This window comes from Dendrobates tinctorius, unplaced genomic scaffold (assembly GCF_039654945.1).
Source record: "Dendrobates tinctorius isolate UK_male_01 unplaced genomic scaffold, ASM3965494v1 ptg000326l, whole genome shotgun sequence".
Classification (NCBI taxonomy): domain Eukaryota; kingdom Metazoa; phylum Chordata; class Amphibia; order Anura; family Dendrobatidae; genus Dendrobates; species Dendrobates tinctorius.
In genome coordinates, this window is record NW_027361993.1 from 5,029,940 (window position 1) to 5,051,491 (window position 21,552).

General features: G+C 46.6%; 1 protein-coding gene across 1 annotated transcript in view; it reads right to left on the bottom strand.

Moving 5' to 3' along the window:
- The window catches only part of MEGF6 (multiple EGF like domains 6), a 557,152-nt gene that overhangs the window by 11,018 nt on the left and 524,582 nt on the right, over window positions 1-21,552 (bottom strand). The window contains exons 26-34 of the mRNA XM_073561705.1: window positions 20,589-20,717; window positions 20,327-20,455; window positions 16,790-16,918; window positions 2,200-2,328; window positions 1,865-1,996; window positions 1,593-1,721; window positions 1,389-1,517; window positions 1,024-1,152; window positions 447-575 (exon numbers count right to left, since the gene is read on the bottom strand). Coding sequence (XP_073417806.1) covers window positions 447-575; window positions 1,024-1,152; window positions 1,389-1,517; window positions 1,593-1,721; window positions 1,865-1,996; window positions 2,200-2,328; window positions 16,790-16,918; window positions 20,327-20,455; window positions 20,589-20,717 — 1,164 coding nt within the window. The remainder of the gene's footprint in view (window positions 1-446; window positions 576-1,023; window positions 1,153-1,388; window positions 1,518-1,592; window positions 1,722-1,864; window positions 1,997-2,199; window positions 2,329-16,789; window positions 16,919-20,326; window positions 20,456-20,588; window positions 20,718-21,552) is intronic.

Genomic DNA, 21,552 nt, shown 5'->3' on the forward strand with positions numbered 1-21,552 from the left:
GTGTCAGAGTCTTGACTTTGACGGGGTCAAATATGTTAATAGAAAAAGTTCCTAGAACATTTCCTCAAAATCTGTGACCAAGAAAAATCGGTTGCTATGGGCAATTGCTCCATGGAAACCACAAAGGTCATTGGCCAATTTTGTTATGCCATAAATGTGTATGAGAAGACTATCCCTTTTAAGCGGCTTCATATTTTTTATGTGGAACAAGTCCTTTACCAGAAGATAAGATTAGAGACTTCATGGACAATTGAAGGGGATTGTAAAACCTGTAGGTCACAGTCCATATCATCAGAAGAAGGCCGAGCCATGTAGGAAAACCACAGACATTGTTGTCTATCTCTCCGAGGGACTCGGAAGGGAGGTCGCGGCCCTACTACCACCTCCACACCCTACTCCTATCATGGACATTTCCTCCTCCTGACTGGCATATCAGGGCGACTCACAGTGTTGGCATGCGTTTCCGTAGTACCCTCCCGAGCACTGACAGGTCCCAGTTACTTTGTCGCACGTCCCATTGTTCAGGCAGGAACAGTCCATCTGACAGGCGGCTCCATATTTCCCAGGAGGACATTCTGCAATGAATGAGGAGATATTACAGAATATTTACACAGCAATGGACCAGACCAGTGGAGTAACTTTAAGCTCGTGGGCCCCAATGCAAAAGCTCCAATGGGGACCCCCGATTATTGAAAATCGTTAATAGTAATGGCCTTTTGGGCACCCTAGCCTCCCAGAACTGGGTGCAATTGCAACCCTTGCACCTATTATAATTACACCCCTGGATCGCACTGTATGCAATTATGGAGAACACATAAGACTAAACATTACTGCTCTGATACATTCCAACAAAAAATTGAAAAAATTAAAACACAGGACTGGTTAGCACAGACTTCCAGTCTCTGAAATGTAGATACGCATTTTCACTCCAAGTAGAGATCTTGAAAATGCTACACAAGTTCCATATGATTAATACAGAGACTAGGGGGCACTGTAGTACAACCGCTCATTAACTGTACCTACCGTCCTCGCATGTGACTCCAGTCCATCCCAGGCCACAGCTGCATGTCCCATTGGCCGGGTCACACAATCCTCCATTCTTACAGGCACAAATCTGCAGACAATTTGCACCAAAATAATTTTTGGTGCAGACTGAAATGTTAAAAAAGAAAAAAAAAAAGTCCATTATGGCCATATAGACCTGATATACATTAAGTCAAGAATTACACAGACATTTGCTCAAAGGATCCCATTGTTCGATAATGCTGCCCAGCAACCCCAACCAGACCCCCTACACACTGCTCATGGGACACTTGTGGTATAGAAAGTGGACAAGCCCTGTACTGCATTTTGTTCTATATACCGTGCTCTATGATTGGCATTCATACCGTGTTCACAGTTTTTTCCTATTCTTCCAGGCGCACAGACACAATCACCGGTCACATGATCACATGATCCATTAGGACCGCAGCGACACACGCGGCTGCACCCATTTCCGTATCTTGCTGGGGGACACACTGTAAAAGAACCACTAATTATATGACATGACAGTGTATAGGTATACAGCACATAATGCCTGGAGAGGGGCTTACCAGTGCCACAATCAGACCCCACGTAGCCCGGCAAACAATGGCATGCGCCAGTCGTGGCTTCACAATGGCCGCCGTTCTTACACTTGCAGTCCTGCTCGCAGTTCCGTCCATAAAATCCACTGGGGCATTCTGAAACGGGAAAACATATAACAATGAGTGAGGGTCCGGGTCCCCAGAGACATAGGAGAGAATTGATTAAGGTTTTCATTCCAACACAGACGTAGAAATGTAAAACCATCCATTGTGACTTCTGTAGTGAATGGTGCACTTACTTATCTGACACGTGTGTCCATGATAGCCTGAGGCGCAGATACACTCCCCGGTCACTGGGTGGCAGTCTTGATGCTGACCGGGACACTGACATATTTTGCCACAATTTGTGCCATATGTTCCTGGCACACAGGCTGGAGCAGGGGGTAGAAGAAAATAAGACATTTAAGACCTAATCGAAGACTGGTAATATCTATGCATCAGTGTGGCACTGACAGCATATAGAAGACATCAAGAGGCATCTACATCTGCTATAGTCAATCAGTGCTGTCATTTACCAAACATCAGAGTATTTAATGGATGAGCAAAACATAACTTTTTACTTTTTCTCACTTACTTTGGTCACATCCATTGCCTGTAAATCCCGGTGGACAGCCGCACTCCCCGGTGATGTGATTACATGGGGTTCCATGGGAGCAGTTACAAACTTTTGAACAGTGATCACCATATGAGCCCAGGAGACAAGCTAAGAAAAGTTAAAATAGATACTAATTTACAGTAAGTGGTAAAAGATAAAAGTTTTTATTTTTACACATTGGAGCAGTATTATAGTAGTTATATTCTTGTACATAGGGAGCAGTATTATAGTAGCTATATTCTTGAACATAGGGAGCAGTATTATAGTAGTTATATACTTGTACATATTGGCAGTATTATAGTAGTTACTGTATATTCTTGTACATAGGGAGCAGTATTATAGTAGTTACTGTATATTCTTGTACATAGGGAGCAGTATTATAGTAGTTATATTCTTGTACATATTGGCAGTATTATAATAGTTATTTTCTTGTACATAGGGGCAGTATTATAGTAATTATATTCTTGTCCATAGAGGGCAGTATTATAGTAGTTATATTCTTGTACATAGGGAGCAGTATTATAGTAGTTATATTCTTGTACATAGGAGGCAGTATTATAGTAGTTATATTCTTGTACATAGGAGCAGTATTATAGTAGTTATAATCTTGTACATAGGAGCAGTATTATAGTAGTTATATTCTTGTACATAGGGGCAGTATTATAGTAGTTATATTCTTGTACATAGGGGCAGTATTATAGTAGTTATATTCTTGTACATAGGAGCAGTATTATAGTAGTTATAATCTTGTACATAGGAGCAGTATTATAGTAGTTATATTCTTGTACATAGGGGCAGTATTATAGTAGTTATATTCTTGTACATAGGGGCAGTATTATAGTAGTTATATCCTTGTACATAGGGGACAGTGTTATAGTAGTTATATTCTTGTACATGGGGCAGTATTATAGTAGTTATATTCTTGTACATAGGGGCAGTATTATAGTAGTTATATTCTTGTACATAGGGGCAGTATTATAGTAGTTATATCCTTGTACATAGGGGACAGTGTTATAGTAGTTATATTCTTGTACATGGGGCAGTATTATAGTAGTTATATTCTTGTACATAGGGGGCAGTATTATAGTAGTTATATTCTTGTACATAGGGGGCAGTATTATAGTAGTTATATTCTTGTACATAGGGGCAGTATTATAGTAGTTATATTCTTGTACATAGGAGCAGTGTTATAGTAGTTATATTCTTGTACATAGGAGCAGTATTATAGTAGTTATATATAGTAGTTATATTCTTGTACATAGAGGCAGTAGTTAGATTATTGTACATAGGGCCAGTATTATAGTATTTATATTCTTGTAATAATAATCTTTATTTTTATAACTAACATATTCCGCAGCGCTTTACAGTTTGCACACATTATCATCACTGTCCACGATGGGGCTCACAATCTAAATTCCCTATCAGTATGTCTATGGAATGTGGGAAGAAACCGGAGTACCCGGAGGAAACCCAGGCAAACACAGGGAGAACAAAAAAAACCCTTGCAGATGTTGTCCTTGGTGGGATTCGAACCCAGGACTCGAGCACTGCAAGGCTGCAGTGCTATCCACTGAGCCACTGTGCTGCCCAACGTACAGGTGGCGCCCCCAGGAGTATGGCCGCCACAGTGGCTTTGCCTTCCTCCAGGGAGGGTAAGGCCAGGCTTGGAAGCAGTGAAGGGTCTCTGTCGCAGTTAACCTATACATGCAACACAGTTCCACTCCAGGCCAGCAGGGGCGACTCTGAACCGGAATTGAAGGGAGGAGTGCTTTCTGAGGGCTAAGAGGAAGGAGTGGTCAGTTAGCGTGAGGAGGTCCACGTGTGGAGAGAAGCTGGAGGTTGAGATGAGAAATGAGAGCTCCCTCACAGCGAGAGCGCATGAACTGGAGCCTGGACTCCACGGTTGTACGGATACTAATAGTCCTGCAACAGACACCAGAGGAGTATGAGGCTATAAATGCCCTACCCCCATCTAAGACTTGAAGGCACAACAGCACGGAGTGAGCCAAGAGAGGAATAGCGGCTACAGCTGTCTGCCATATGAGGAGTGCTAGTAGAAGAGAATTAGGAGGAACTTCAGTGTAACTCAGTACTAGGAGTACTTCACACTTAAAGGCGCTAAGAAGGAGACTGCACAGCCCATCTGCTGAAAGAGAATCCCTGAGCTGCTTTCAGGTTAGCCTGCTCCGGTACCATCTGTAATCAGGACCCTGGACTGCATTTATCAAGTAAAGGTACAGAAATTGCACCCTGCTGTGTCTTTGTCTGCTTCCTACCCTTCCGGCACTGCTACATCCCTGTGCCAACCACATCTACACTGCCCTGGGATTACAGCTTCACCTGTGGGGAGCTTTTACATCTTTGCTGCACCATACTATCAGTCCCAGTGGATCTGCATGCAGCGTCGGTTTAACATCTCACTTGCCGAACACCACAGGTGGCGTCACAAACTATTCCATTAACTACATTCCACCATTCAAACTTCCCCTATTAATTGGGCGCCCAGGGCCATGGACCAGGTCACCGCTGCTGTGACACATTCTGCCGACACCGGCCCGGTACCGAGTACTCCACAGACCTGGGAGGGCGACCCAACTTGGCATCACGAACAGGATTACGGAGCCCGGTACCCCCCGGGTCCTGTGTGCCATAGACTGTGTTTGTGTAAAAGACTGTGTTGGCGCCAATTGCCGCCATTGCCGCGCTGCTTGGCGCGTGCGGGAACCAAAAGAGGTGGGCCTTCGTGGGCGGAGCCTGCCGCAGAGCGCGAAGAAGTGAAGTGCCGCACAGGAAGAGAGGACAGCGAGCGAGAAGGGGAGGAGCTGAGGCCTAGAGCCCGGCGAGTCGGGCCTGCGAAGCGGCCGCCGGTAAGCTCACTCAACCCCCGGCCCTAGCTAACGTTAACTGGGGGGGGGGGGGGAGAGAATGTCTGTGCCAAGCAGCAATGCAGCGGTGGATGCCGCCGCCAACCCCTCAGCGCCACAAGGAGTAGCGCCTGCCGCAGCGGTCCCCATAATGCCGCTGTCTGTGCCCTACCTTCTGGGAGCGGCCTGGCTACCGCAGTACTCGGGTGAGTCACATACCCTGAGTGAATTTAAAGAGAGGCTGTGCAGTTTGTTTAAAGTATACCCTCTGTCTGAAAGCCAGAAAGAGAACATCCTTATTGGACAGCTAACTGGTGCAGCACAGAGAGAGGTGAAGGCCTGGCAGGACACTGACAAAGAGACTGTTAAAAAGATTCTAGTCAAGCTGAGAAGCACCTTTGAAATCAAGATGCGATTCTTTGGATGTAAGCAGAGAACGCAGGACAGTGTAAGGGACTATGCTCTTAACCTGCAGGAGGCGCTGCGAGCAGTTAAGCAAGTTGATCCTGATAGCGTGAAGGAGGAAGATAAACTGTTAAAGGAGCAGTTCATTGAAGGACTCCTATCCATTACCCACAGGGGGCAGTTGCGCATCATAACCCTACAAAACCCTGATCTGGACTTTGCTGATTTTAAGGACAGGGCTATTCGGGTCCTGCAGGAATCAACTGACAGCCGTTCAGCGCCCCCTAGGCGCCCAGCGATCATCTACCATCAGGAAGCAACATCTTTTCCTTCCATCCCTGTGGAGGCTGATGCATCAGAGGCTGATGCACAGACTCTGGATAAAGATCCAACTGAGGAGCTGCGTCTTCACGTCCAGGAGTTGACCAAAGGGATGGCTGCACTTACTAAAACCATGCAGTCCCTGCAGGTGTCCCCCAAAGAGAAGATCCAGCTTGCTTCCAGTCCAGAGGATGTCCCGTGGCTCCGAAGGAGGAGAACCCCGCCACTCCGAGGAAGGAACAACGACCGCTATGACCAGGACGGACATCCCATCTGTCATCGTTGCTACAAGGCAGGTCATCTTGCAAGATTTTGTCCTTTAAACGAGCAACCCCTGGGGCAGAGGGCCAACCCCCAGGAGTAGGACCACAAGGCCCAAGGAACTGGTGAGCCAAGTATGTTGGAGGGAGACCGGTCCTTCCTGTGGTGATTGACGGCATCCCCATGAACGCTTTGCTGGACACTGGCTCCCAGGTGACCACTATGCCCTATATCCTCTACAAGCGGTATTGGGCTGACTCTGAACTCACCCGTGGCCCAACTGATGAACTGACAGTAGTTGCCAGTAATGGTCAGTCTTTACCACAAGTGGGATGTAAAGAAATTACTGTTAAAGTGGGGAGGGTGGAGTTAAAATCTCAAGGTCTGATAGTTGTGGATATTGATTGAATGTAATACCATGATGACTCTTGGTACAAATGTAATTGAAAATTGTCTTTCCGAGGTTATTGTCTTGTTGCAACAGGTGGCTGAGAATGCTGGTTCCAGTGAACAACGAGTCCTGCAGAAGGAGATCAAGGCCCTGATGCAAAGACAACAGGTAGAACTCTCTGGCGGAGAAATTGGTAGTGTCAGAGTGAGTGATGCTTTCCCCATTGCAATACCCCCCAGATGTGAAATGTTGATTTGGTGTCGGGCAGCCATAGGCCTCAGAGGGAAGGATTACCAGGCATTGGTAGAACCGGTATGTTCTGATAGCAGGCCCACTGTCCTGACAGCCAGAGGGGTGGTTGATGTACGTAAAGGGAGAGTACCTGTACGCCTTTGGAATTGTGGGGAGGAGGAGGCCACAATACCTCGGTACGCCACAGTTGCTAAGCTGCTCACTGTTAATAACAACTCTTTGCAGGCAGCAGAGCCCTTGGTCTTATCCGATCAGGTGGAGGACAATGGCTCTGTGTAGCAGATGGAGGAGTGGTGCCAGCAACTGCAGGTGAGGACCTTCATACCAGAAAAATGGGGTTTACAGAGTGACACAAGAATATGAGCGGGTATTCAGTAAACACCCACTAGATTTTGGGCAGGCAAAAGGGGTTCAACATCATATCCCCACTGGAGATCATCCACCCATTAAAGAAAGGTACCGGCCTATACCCCCAACACAATACCAATGTGCTAAAGGTATGTTGAGAGAGATGAAGGAAGCAGGGGTCATCAGAGACAGTTGTAGCCCCTGGGCAGCTCCAATGGTTTTTGTAAAGAAAAACGATGGTACCATGAGAATGTGTGTTGATTACAGAAAAATTAACAGCATTACACATAAAGATGCCTACCCATTGCCCAGAATTGAAGAGTCATTAGCTGCACTTAAAACTGCTAACTATTTTTCCACCTTAGATCTCACTAGTGGGTATTGGCAGGTTCCCGTGGCAGAGGCAGACAAGGAAAAAACGGCATTTACCACTCCAATGGGTCTCTGTGAGTTCAACTATATGCCATTCGGGCTCTGCACTGCCCCAGGAACATTTCAATGGCTGATGGAGTGCTGCCTGGGACACATGAACTTTGAGACAGTCCTGTTGTACCTTGATGATGTCCTTGATGATGTCCAGCACCTGGCTGAAGTGTTTGAAGCCTTTTCCAATTTTGGCCTAAAGGTGAAGCCTTCCAAATGCCACCTCCTGAAGCCCAAGATACAGTACCTCGGTCATGTGGTGAGTGCAGAAGGTGTGGCACCAGATCCAGACAAAGTCACAGTCATCCGGGACTGGCCAAAGCCCAGCAACCTCCATGAAGTACGCCAATTCCTCGGGTTGGTAGGCTACTACCAAAGGTTCATCAAAGGCTTCACTGAAATAGCCACTCCTATGCAAAATCTTCTGGTGGGACAGTCCAAAAAAGCCAAACAGAAGAATTCCACATTTGAATGGACTGAGGAGTTGGAGAGGTCCTTCACCCGGCTGAAGATGGCTCTCACGGGAGATGAAGTTCTGGCCTACCCAGATTATGATAAACCCTTTGTGTTGTACACTGATGCCAGCAACGTGGGACTAGGAGCAGTGCTGTCACAGGTACAGAAAGGCAAAGAAAGGGTGATCTCCTATGCCAGCAGGAAGCTTCGCCCCACTGAAAGGAACCTAGACAACTATAGTTCCTTCAAGCTGGAGTTCCTCGCCATAGTCTGGGCTGTGACTGAAAGATTCAAGCATTACCTAGCTTCAGCCAAGTTTACCATTTTCAAGGACAACAACCCGTTGACTCACTTGGACACTGCGAAAGTAGGTGCACTGGAACAGCGATGGATGGCTCGGCTGTCTAACTATGAGTTTACCATCAAGTACCGGGCAGGGCACAAGAATGCCAATGCTGATGCGCTGTCCAGAATGCCTAATCTGCCAGATGCAGGAGAAGACCCTGAGGCTCTTGAAGAAATAGAGTTGCATCCCTTCCACCGGCCACTTGCGGCCCAGCGTGCTCAAGGAGTGAGAAACAGACGGTCTGGCTTGGAAGAGGTCACCCTAAATCCATTGCCCCATCATGACTGGGCAGAAACTCAGGATAATGACCCCGCAGTCCGCCTGGTGAAGGAGCTACTGTCACAAGCTGACTCATCCCCAGAGTCGAATGCTCCTGAAGAAACCCAGCAGTTGTGGAAGGAGAGAGGCCGGCTGTTCATTTATGAAGGAAAGCTGTGTCAGAGGAGTATCAATACCCGCACTCACGAGCTGGTTTGGCAGGTGATAGTCCCAAAGAGAGAGGCATCAATGGTCCTGGAAGCATACCACAATGGAGCTGGACACTTCGGATGGAAGAAGTTGGAAGCATTGCTCCGGGAGAGGTTCTACTGGGTTGGTATGAGGAAAACCATTGAGATGTGGTGCCGGGAGTGTGGACGATGTAACCTGCGCAGAAAGGATTGAAACAGCCAGAGAGCTCCTCTACAGCCAATCATCACCAAACAGCCACTTGAGTTGGTAGCCCTGGACCATGTGAAGCTGGTTCCATGGATATCCTGAGCAAGTGCTTACAGATCAAGCTCCCGCCTTTGAGGCAGAAGTGTTCCAAGAATTCTGTAACTTGTATGGTTGTAAGAAGATCCGGACAACACCGTATCACCCACAGACCAATGGCATGTGTGAGAAGATGAACCAGGTAGTGATTGACCTACTGAAGACCTTGCCTTTGGAGGAGAGGAATCTGTGGCCAGAAAAGTTGCCAGATCTGGTGGACCTCTACAACCACATTCTTGTGAATTCCACCAACTGTACTCCAGCCTACCTAATGAGAGCAAGGCCTGGGAAACTGCCTATTGATTTGGACATGGGAGTCCTGACACCAGAAGTAACACCACCAGATGCTGACTGGGATACAGAGAGGCAGCAACAGTACAGAAGAGTACAAGAATGTGTGGAAAAGAGTTTAGCTCAGGCAAGACAAAAGCAAGAAAGGCACTACAATCAGCATGCACCTGCAGTTCCCTTGTCACCAGGAGAACAAGTCCTCAAGAGGAAAAGAAGACTGCATAAATTGGATGATCAATGGGAAGCTGAACCCTACACCATTCTACCCTCAAACTTTGACAATACCAAGGTGTGCCTTATTAGTAAAGATGGAGGAGAAACCTCAACAGCAATATCAAGAGATCATTTGAAATTATGCCCTGATCAGTTAAAAGAAAGAATGGAAGAACAAGATAACGTCCAACCCATAGAAGAAGAAAAGGTCAGCACCATACTTGGAGAATTCCCTGCAAATTGGACTAAAGTAAATGATGCAATAGTGGTGCCAGTGTTGACATTTCCCCAATTGGTAGCACAGGAAGAAGTGACTCAAGAAAATCCTGAAGATCAGGAAAATCAGGCAGCAGATGCCACACCAGCAGTGGAGCCAGATAACCCTCGCCCTGCCAGTGGTGAACCTGTCATGCCCCTGGTGAGTCTAAGAGTTCACAGACAATCTAGTATCCCTGTGCCATGCAGAACCACCAGTAGTGTATCCATTACTTTACACACTACACCAGTGTTACGCAGTTCTACCCGTACTACACAAGGTATACCACCCATCAGATATCAAATATAGCTAAGTTTATGTGAATGTTGAAATTTTATATATATGTAACTGTTTTCAAGTTTTGTGCCTACAGGTAATCTGTAAGAGTTTCCTTTGAATTTTCCAGTTTTTACCTGGTTTTATGGACATTGTACCACAGGACTTGTGTGGTCACCCATCTGTATATAGTTCACCATTTGCCCAGGAATGGACCATGAACATTAATGCTTGGACTTGTCATCATAGGACAATTTTTGGAGCTTGTGGTTTTTGTACATTTTTCATTTTTCAAAATCTTGTACAACTATATTTGTTATATGTTATTCATGTTTTCTTTTATCAGCCCAGGAGTGCTGACTTGCACTAGGGGGGAATGTGGCACCCCCAGGAGTATGGCCGCCACAGTGGCTTTGCCTTCCTCCAGGGAGGGTAAGGCCAGGCTTGGAAACAGTGAAGGGTCTCTCTCGCAGTTAACCTATACATGCAACACAGTTCCACTCCAGGCCAGCAGGGGGGACTCTGAACCGGAATTGAAGGGAGGAGTGCTCTCTGAGGGCTAAGAGGAAGGAGTGGTCAGTTAGTGTGAGGAGGTCCACGTGTGCAGACGTGTGGAGAGAAGCTGGAGGTTGAGCTGAGAAAAGAGAGCTCCCTCACAGCGAGAGCGCATGAGCTTAAGCCTGGTCTCCACGGTTGTATGGATACTAACGGTCCTGCAACAGACACCAGAGGAGTAGGAGGCTGTAAATGCCCTACCCCCATCTAAGACTCGGAGGCACAACAGCACGGAGTGAGCCAAGAGAGGAATAGCGGCTACAGCTGTCTGCCATACGAGGAGTGCTAGTAGAAGAGAATTAGGAGGAACTTCAGTGTAACTCAGTACTAGGAGTACTTCACACTTAAAGGCGCTAAGAAGGAGACTGCACAGCCCATCTGCTGAGAATCCCTGAGCTGCTTCCAGGTTAGCCTGCTCCGGTACCATCTGTAATCAGGACCCTGGACGGCATTTATCAAGTAAAGGTACAGAAATTGCACCCTGCTGTGTCTTTGTCTGCTTCCTACCCTTCCGGCACTGCTACATCCCCGTGCCAACCATATCTACACTGCCCTAGGACTACAGCTTCATCTGTGGGGAGCTTTTACATCTTTGCTGCACCCTACCATCAGTCCCAGCGGACTGTCTGCAGCGTCGGCTTAACACCTCCCTTGCCGAACACCACAGGTGGCGTCACGAACTATTCATCTAAGTACATTCCACCATTCAAACTTCTCCTATTAATTGGGCGCCCAGGGCCACGGACCGGGTCACCGCTGCTGTGACACATCCTGGGAGGGCGACCCATACATAGGAGGCAGTATTATAGTAGTTATATTTTTGTACATAGGGGACAATGTTATAGTAGTTATATTCTTGTACATAGGAGCAGTATTATAGTAGTTGTTTTCTTGTATATAGGGAGAGTATTATGCCGGAGTCACACTGGCGAGGAATACGGGTGCGTGAGAGGCGCAAAAAGCACGCATTAGACACGGACCAATGATTCTCTATGGGGTCACTCGCACCAGGCGTATATTTCTCCTCCGTATCCTCCGCTCCGTGCCACTCGCAGCATGCTGCGATTGTCAGCGTACTACGCCCGTAGCACGCCAATGCAAGTCAATGGGTGCGCAAAAAATACGGATTACACACTGACCACACGTGTGACCTGCGAGCAATACGCAGGTCTTTTGGCTGGTGAACAGGAAATGGGCCAATCCATCATCAGGAAGCGTAGACATGCAAATGAGCTCAAAAAGCGCTCCAGACATCCAGGAAGTCAGCCTCCACGGAGTACAGCAGCAGCATGGCGTCCACTTACATAAATGTGGAGATGCTAATTGTGCTGGTGCAGGAGCGTCCAGAAATATGGGACCCACGCGACGCAAACTATGCGAACCGCACACGAAAGGAGGCGTCATGGAGGCGCATCTGTCGCCAGATGTACCATGACTTCGGTGACAGACCACGTGAGGAGCAGCAGAAAATTCGTAAGTGCAACCATAAAAATATAATTAACGTTAGCGCGCGCTAGAAAATGACTCTACAATCAGCCCCCCCCCCCTTCCTGGGCATGTAATTTTAGCCTCATGAGGCCGTTACATTAGGATGTGACACGTGGCTTCACACAGCCATAATTAGGGGTTAGGCCACAAGCTCCTCATCCTCCTAGCCACTAAAATTAGTTTCAGGGGAGCTAATGAGACCCTGGGTATCGGCCCAATTACATATGCCACCATGGGTAGAACGCACACCCCATAAGGCCCCATGCCTAGACTACTGTTTGAAAATGTGACCACTCAAATATGTGATTTTGACAATCTTTCCTGTCACATTGCAGTGGAAGATGTGATGAAAAGGTGGAGAAGCATCCGGGACCAATACCGCCGGGAACGCCAGCAGCGGTCCAGGAGTGGGGATGCTGGCCATGTCAAGCAGAAATATATATATTATGACCGGCTGAACTTCCTCGCCCCAGTTCTTGCTCTGAGACCGTAAGTACATACCTCACACCACATGACACAAAAACATTACACAAATACTTTACAGGGACAAAAATATTGATGTATTTTTGCCTCTGTTCTATTTCATAACAGAACTCAATCCAACCTTACGGATCGAGGAACGGCCTCAGAGGCAGAGCCCGTTATTGATCCTGTAGGGGATGAGGTGGCTGGCCCATCTTCTCCCCCTACAAGAAGGATGTCTGAAGAGGAGGCATCACAAGAGCACACAATGGCTGCCCGACACAACACACCACCAGGACGGTCTGCAGCTGCAACCTCACCCATCCTGGAAGAGATGGGCAACTTGAGCAGCAGCCCAACTGCCCAGATCAGGCCCTCCCCACAGGCTGCTCTAGCAACACGGCGAATAAGAAGAAGGCGCCAGGTCGCCATTCAAGAGAGCAGGACCAATGTGGACACTGGGGTGCTGAATTACCTGTCCAGAGTCAATACAGATGATGGTGAGGAGGCCTATGCACGTAGCCTCACCCTTTTATCTCCGTGCCCTTACCCGTGAGGTCAGGCTCCGTATTAGGGGGTGTATTCAGATCCTGCTTGATGCAAGCACCCCCCCCAATACCCCATATGAGGTGTTTGAATTTCTGGAGAGGTGGCAGCTCTCACCAAGAAATTTAATGCGCATGAGACCATCCTCACAGATGCTTGCTCAAGCAGGGTCTGAACAGCCCCTAATACGTGGGCCAACACCTCAACCCCTTCCTCCCCCTACCCATCCTTCTATTCCGCAGCCCCAAATGTCTTCAGCAAGCCAACCCCACCAATATGGCCACTTGTACCCACCCAGTGTTGGAGGCTGGTCCCAACCTGGTTGGGGACGATCTGGCTATCTTGGTGGGTATGATTCACGGGCCTACCATAGCCAACAAGAAGCCCCTCACCATCATCATTATTACTCTGGGCAGTATCACCAACAGGCCCAGGAGGCTGGACAACAACAGCATCATGGGCAACAGTATGGCCCCACACAGGGCGATGTTGGCCACAATGTCCAGCAGCACCCACAGGCTGTTCCTCTCCGTTCCCCTTCCCCTACATATGAGGATTTATGAATCCAAACTTTGGAGATGTCCAGTGACATGTAACTGGTGCTTCTAATCTAGAGAAAAAAACAGGTGTTCTCCTTCACCAACATTTAGAACATAATTTAGCACTTACATTTGTAAACAATGTTTTCCAAACATATGAAACAATCCATCATGACAGGCAACGCTACCTCACGCCTTTCACACAGATATTACATGTGTGTATAAAAGAGAATATTTAAATGCGCTATGCTGTTACCTGAAAGGATGAAAATACACTAATCACTTGTTAATGCATAGGAAAGGCGTGCTTGCCTTTAGTTAAGTAGTCAACTTTGTTATTAGCATTCTCTAGTAAACCAATTTGAGGCGACCAGCATTCACAATATCACGCTCTCTCTATGTCTTAACAAGTGAGTTTTGTATTTTCATCCTTTCCAGTATAGCATGCTTAAATATTGTCTGTTCTACAGACAGGTAATATCTGTGTGAAAGATGTGAGGTAGCCTTGCCTGTCATGGTGGAATCTTTCTATGTTTGGAAAACATTATGAGGAAATGTGAGTGTTATCTTATTGACTTTATTTTGGTGATGGAGCTCACCCTTTGTTGCCTAATCCGGGATAATGTAGGCATGCAGCAATGTTGTTATTGCATAATGTTTGTTGCAGTTATTTTCTGTTATGTTAATGTTACATCAAGTTAACGAAGGCCCAAAGGGTCATTTTGGCCATTGCCAAATTTGTGTTATGGCAAAATTATGTTTGCCTTTAATCAAAACCCAAAAAACAAAAAGGCAAAACTAAAAATTTGTCTACTCTAGTTAACGTCTCTGTGTGATTTCTCACTATCCCTCACAACATACTAACAGACACCAACCAATGCAAAGAAACACTCACAGAATCATAACAAGGCTTGAGTAATATATATTTAGACACACTTTGAACCAAAAATAATTAGAACATAGACACAGCATTCTCTTGCCAAGAAGTTGCCCCCTCAGGTGAGATAAAGTAATTAGTGAATATATCAAGCACTTTGAGGCCAGAGAGCAGTCTACGTTGAGGGATGATAGGTGGTCTCACCCTGCGCACATTGTCCGGCCTACGCACAACACCATCAGAGGAGGAACAATCATGTATCCTGGTGAAGTTATGCAGAACAACACAGGCTTTCACAACTTCATTCACATTTTGCTCACTCAACTGAATGGCAGACCCGCCATTTGGCACAAAGAATCCCAAAGGAACACTCCACCAGTCGCCTAGCACGTGATAGGCGCAAGTTCAAAATTCTGCGCCTGTGGTCAAGGTTGCGCCGGGGATATGGCCTCATGACATTACGTGATAACTGAAAGGCCTAATCTGCCACAAGGACATAAGGGACTGATTGTTCGGGGGAGCCTGGTAGCTGGCGTGGTGGTGGTAGATCCAACTGGTTGGTGCGTAGCCGCCGACCCATTATGGAAGTATTGAAGACTCTAGAGTCTCCCGTCCTTCCATAGGCCCCAATGTCCACAATTATAAACTTGTATTGAGGGTCTACCAGAGCCAACAATACAACAGAAAAGTATTGCTTATAATTGAAGAATTGGGACCCTGAGTTCGGCGGCTTACGCACCCTGATATGTTTGCCATCCAGGGCCCCAATACAATTTGGAAACTGGCAGTCCTCCTCAAAGTCCCTTGAAATCCTTAACCAGTCTTCCATCCTGGGCTCGGGTAGGACCACCTGATGGAGTCTTGTCCAGATTTGTGCACATGTAGACCTCACTATGCCTGAATTGGTGGACTTTCCAATGAGAAACTCATGGTGGAGGGTGGCATAAGACAGGCCAGTGGACAGGAAGCTGTAGAACAACAGAAATAGTCCAGGTTAGAATGGCTAAAGTAAAAATAAATCAGTTACATGCCGACCAAACTTGGTAGGAAATGAGAGAGAACAACACACACATATTTGGTGGCACAATGACTAAGTGATATGCAGTACATATTAGATGTAACATTGTGCTGTGTCAGGTGAAACATATTTTGAGTAAGATGAGGGTATTAAACATTGTCCAAGAAGGCCAAAAAACATAAATTAACACACACATTATGAACATAGAGAATGTGGTTGTGGAGTACATACCGTATTGTGAGTAGAAGTCGCTCCTCTGCAGATATAGCTTTGCGCATCCTAGTGTCCTGAAATGTGATCCCAGGGCGCACTGTCTCCAAGAGGCGATCAAATGTGGAAATGCTCATTCGACCGTACTGGTAAAATTTTTCCGGATGCTCCCTCAGACGAATAGAGGCGGTGAAAATGCCCTCTTGTGAGTCGTTGCCTCAAAAGTGGATGTACCCACATGCGTCTCCTCCTCCGCGGATCCACTTTCACAGGATATGGTTGGCCAAAGCGCCGTGACAAAAGCCAGGTAAAGAGAACCTGCTCGGTTGTATTGAATGTCAGACCCTCTGACATGCTGCACAAAGAACACCAACACACCTCGTGAAAGCAAGGTGACAAATGTACAGAATGTAGGCAGCCACCTATTTCTGAGTGTCTAAATAGGGTGCAGGCTAATGATTTAAATTGTTTGCAGGCCTCAAAACCGTTAAATGTCCATTTTGCAAGGCTGCGAGAAAATCTCGCCATACGGATTGCATACGGAGACACACATGCGCAAAATACGCGACCTCACCTTGCTTACGGATGACCTACGGACCACTATTTAGTGGTCATTGATCCGTATTACGCATGTAAAATACGGAGCGTATTTTGCGCAGGTTAGTGTGACTCCAGCCTTATAGTAGGTATATTCTTGTACATAGGGGCAGTATTATAGTAGTTATATTCTTGTAGATAGGGGCAGTATTGTAGTTATATTATTGTACATAGGAGCAGTATTATAGTAGATATATTTTTGTACATAGGAGGCAGTATTATAGTACTTATATTCCTGCAGATAGGCCACACAAATGAGAATTAATTTAACAGAAGGGGCACAATGGACAGAGAAGAATGCTCCTCTAAGGGTAAAGTGAACGTAATGTATGTGCTCTTTTTGGATGCATGATTCTAAACCAAAAATCGTTTTTACATAATGTATTTTCTTACATCTTGCACCTCGGATTGGAGAACTTACGCTTATCACAATGTTTTCCTCTCCATCCTTTGGGGCAGTCACAGGCACCAGTAATGTGGTGGCAGGAATTGCCAAATCGACATTCACATTTTTCCAGGCACTGGACTCCAAATGCCCCCACAGGACAGGCTGCAACATATAATTGGGTACATGGGATAGTCTATCAATTATTGGTAGATACAGTATATGGTAACAGATAAGAACAGGACAAATTTACATTTGTAAGGAAATCTGTCACCAGGAGGTTTCCACCTAATCTGAGAGCACCATGATGTATAGACAGAGACCCCAATTCCAGTGATGTCTCACTTACTAGGCTGTTTGGTGTAGTTGTGATAAAATCACAGTTTTATCAGCAGGAGATAATCACTAGAGTTCTAGTGAACTGCTGCCATGCAGTCCCCTCTATTCATGAGCTCTGGATAGCCTACCCCCACCCCTGGCTGGTAGTTTTCTGGGACACTATGCATGGGCACAAAACTGCCAATCAGTGATGTGGGTGGGTATATACAGAGCTCAGCATTCAGAGAACTTGTAGATATGCAGCAGAGAAAACAGGGATTTCATCAACACTGCAGCTCTCAGATGGAGTAGCAAAAACCTGATCCCGAACCCCAATGAAATCAATGGGGACCCAAACTTTGGACCAGGTGTTTTCTTTCGCTCACCGGACTGTAAAACGGACTTCCAGGATAAGTCCATGTTCGAAGTTCAGCACCGGACATTAGGTGATCAGTACGAACCCCGAACTTTACAGTTCAGGTTCGCTCATCCCTATGTCTTATAGTACGGTAGAAATGGGACAACACGTGGAAATAAAAATACATAGACAAAGTATGCTGACACTTAGAAAGGACGAGGTTTTTTTTTACCATTTGATCAGAAGATTTTAGTAAATAAATATGACAAAGTATCTCTACAAGTGCAGAGCTGTCAGTGGGTTAATTAAAGCACCACTCCAGGCTGTTTTTTATTTTCAATCACTTTGTAAGGGGTCACTTTTGTGAGTGTAATGCAGGTAATTACATACTCACGGCTGGCAGTTTCATCTACTTTCAGCCCTGCTCCGGTCACTCTGGCACAATGTAATGGCTACTCTCATAGACTTGCATTAAGAGGAATTAAACAAGCGAACCCTGATCACACAGCAACCACTGTGCGACTTGGAAGGCTGTAACTGCAGGCACGTGGTGGCGGAGCGGGGCTGAAACGGGTGCAGACTGAGATCACACAGCAACCACTGTGCGACTTGGAAGGCTGTAACTGCAGGCACGTGGTGGCGGAGCGGGGCTGAAACGGGTGCAGACTGAGATCACACAGCAACCACTGTGCGACTTGGAAGGCTGTAACTGCAGGCACGTGGTGGCGGAGGGGGCTGAAACGGGTGCAGACTGAAGACGGTGTGTGTGACTACATGCATTACACTCACATACATGACCCCTAACAAAGGGATAAAAAAAAAATGCCAGAGTGGTGCTTTAAGGATAGAAAATGATTATTATTCCAAAAGTTTGAAACATTCAGAAGCAAAATTCATCACCTCTAAACATATTAATCTGCCTCCAGCAGACAGGTGATATGTAACACGGTGTGACCAGGCACAAGAGGGGTTCGGTGCAGCTTAAAAGAGACTTCTTGTAAGTTTTAACTTCGCCTCAACATCATAAAGAGAAGATGGAACCTAACAGATATTACCAGATCGAGCCCAACCTGTGGTTCCCCTGATGTCGTGTGGCCTTAGGCTACTTTCACACATCAGGTTTTTTCCGACAGGCAGGATCAGGCATCGCGCCGGATCCAGCATCAATTGTGAAAAGCTGATGAAACGGATCAGTTTCATCAGTATTCCATCCGTTTCTTCCATTTTTTTTATCCGTTTTAAGACGGATCCGGTTTTTAAAAACGCCCATGGGAGGCTCCCAAACATGATTGGCTACTGAAAACCTATATATACAGTGTTCCAACAGGCCATATTTGACAGGTTGGAGAGAAGCAAGTGCAGGTTGTAGAGGAGAGCAAGTGGCTGGCGAAGATGGAAGACGTGATGGCAAACATTCTGAAGATTAATGTGGATTTTACTGTTCAGGCAAATCGTTTGAAAGCGACTGTTCTGGGGAAGGAGCTAGAGAGACAGCAGTGCATCATACGTCTGCGCAGACGATGTTTGTGGACCCACCCCATCACAGCCCAGAGAATGATGCGTGGGGTCTATTCTACACTATACATGGAGCTACGAAGAAACCCTGAGAAATTTTTCTCATATATTCATTCATTTATTGGTGGAACAAATTGGACACCTCATCAGAAGAAGTGACACATATTGCCACTTCTCAATTTCACCGGCGGAGCGTCTGATGGTGACTCTTCGGTAACGCATTTTTATTGTATCTCCTCCTTGTAAAGCACACTTCTACTGTAATCTTGTTGCTGGTAGTTTTTAATAATTGTTTTTATTGCATCTCCATCTGTTAAAGCTGACTTACAACTGTAATGTTATTGCTGGTATTTTGTACTCATTTTACCCTTTTTTTGTCACAGATTCCTTGCAACTGGCGAATCCCTTTCGACACTCCATTTCCAGTTCAGACTTGGGATTTCCACCATCTGCATGGCTGCTCTGTAGCTGGCTCCTCTGTGGCTGGCTCCTCTGTGGCTGGCTCCTCTGTGGCTGGCTCCTCTGTGGCTGGCTCCTCTGCGGCTGGCTCCTCTGTGGCCGGCTCCTCTGCGGCCGGCTCCTCTGCGGCTGGCTCCTCTGCGGCTGGCTCCTCTGCGGCTGGCTCCTCTGTGGCTGGTTCCTCTGCGGCTGGCTCCTCTGTGGCCGGCTCCTCTGTGGCCGGCTCCTCTGCGGCCGGCTCCTCTGCGGCCGGCTCCTCTGCGGCCGGCTCCTCTTTGGCCGGCTCCTCTTTGGCCGGCTCCTCTTTGGCTGGCTCCTCTTTGGCTGGCTCCTCTTTGGCTGGCTCCTCTTTGGCTGGTTCCTCTGTGGCTGGCTCCTCTGTGGCTGGCTGCATGGTAATGGGTGAGGGCCTCACTGGCATTGTTTATATTTGTTTCCTGTGGGCTGACCAATTGGATCTCAGCATGCTCAGACTTAAAAACCGGATCCGTTGGCCGAATCCGTCTTTTTCCGGATCCGGCACATTCCGGCGCCCATAGACTTCCATTGTAGCAAAAAGCCGGAGCGCCGCATCCTGCGCTGTCAGGTTTTTCGCAGCAGACAAAAAAGTTACTAGAGACGTTTTTTCCAGACGCCGGAATCAAAATTTTAGCCGGATCCGGCGAAAACCGGAAGAAAAGGAAGGCCATGAGGCACGATTCGGCGCTAATACAATTCAATGAGAGAAAACCGGTTTCGGTGGCAGATTTTGCCGGATCCAGCTTTTCTTAAAATAGCCGGATCCTGCCTGTCGTATAAAACCTGATGCGTGAAAGTAGCTTTAAGCTGTTGCCTACTTTGCCTCTCTCTCTTGAACCTTGCCCTGCAGTTACATGATCACATTATTTCACCACTCTCTCCCCATATGTCGTACCTCCACCTACCTGTCTGACAAGTCTCTCCAGTCCACCCCGCTGGGCACATACAAGCGCCTGTGCCACGATCACACAGTCCACCATTTTGACAAGAGCAGTTTTGCATACAGTTGTCTCCATATTTTCCCAGAGTACATTCTGGAACAGAAATAGCAAAATAAGTGACAATGCAATTGGTCATAGCTGCTGAGAGCGGCGAGATTACTGCGGCGTGTAAGGTCTTACTACAGGGTGTAAACCTCCAACTGATTTTACATGGAGAATTACTCACCCAGTTCACACGCCAATCCCGTCCAACCTTTAGGGCAAAGACAGCGGCCCGTGATGTGATTGCAGGAGCCTCCGTTTCTACAGATACACTGCTGAAGACACTTTTCTCCATAGAAACCATCCAGACAAGCTGGAGAAATAAAAGTTAATGAGACACGTTTTTTCCAGTTTTTAAATACGGCAATCTCTGTGACATGTCGAGCATGTAATGCTACTGCCGCCATGGGAAAACCTACTGGGGACGTTCCAGGATCGCATTGCCCTTGGCCACTTACACCGAGGTCTCTGCCGTTAAATCAAAGCCGCACAGTCCAGCGACTTAACCATTTACCGCTCTACCGCCCTGGTCACAGACAGGAATATTTGGAAACTGAATTTATTCACCCCGTATGGCAGTATTTTTAGACACCAGGCAGCGGTATTGTGTTTTATGGTGATGCGAGTATGGTAGTATTGGGTTTTATTTATTAGTATTTGAAAACTGTATGGCGGTGTTAGCACTGTATGAAAATACTATATGCCACATAGAAAGAGGGTATGTTAGTATGAATACATTGAATACATTTTATTTTTCATTTTGCAGCATATTTATAGCAGAATACCATATATTATACACTTAAAGGGAACCTGTCGTGATGAAATTGGTATCTGATCTGCAGGTAGCATGTTATAGAGTAGGAGGAGATGATCTGCATGATAGACATTTTAGTGGGAAAGTTTTCATAAAACTTGTATTTTATTCAGTGAAATCTCTGGTGTAATATGGATGAGTCCAGTAGGTGGTCCTACTAATGACTGACAGTCTGTCCTGTATGACGGTACATGCAGAGACAGCTGTCAATCACTAGTAGGCCCGCCCACTGGACTCATCCATATTACACCAGAGATTTCACTGAATAAAATACAAGTTATACCGAATCTTTTCCCACAGAGCTATATATCATTCTGCTCAGCTTCTCCTTCTC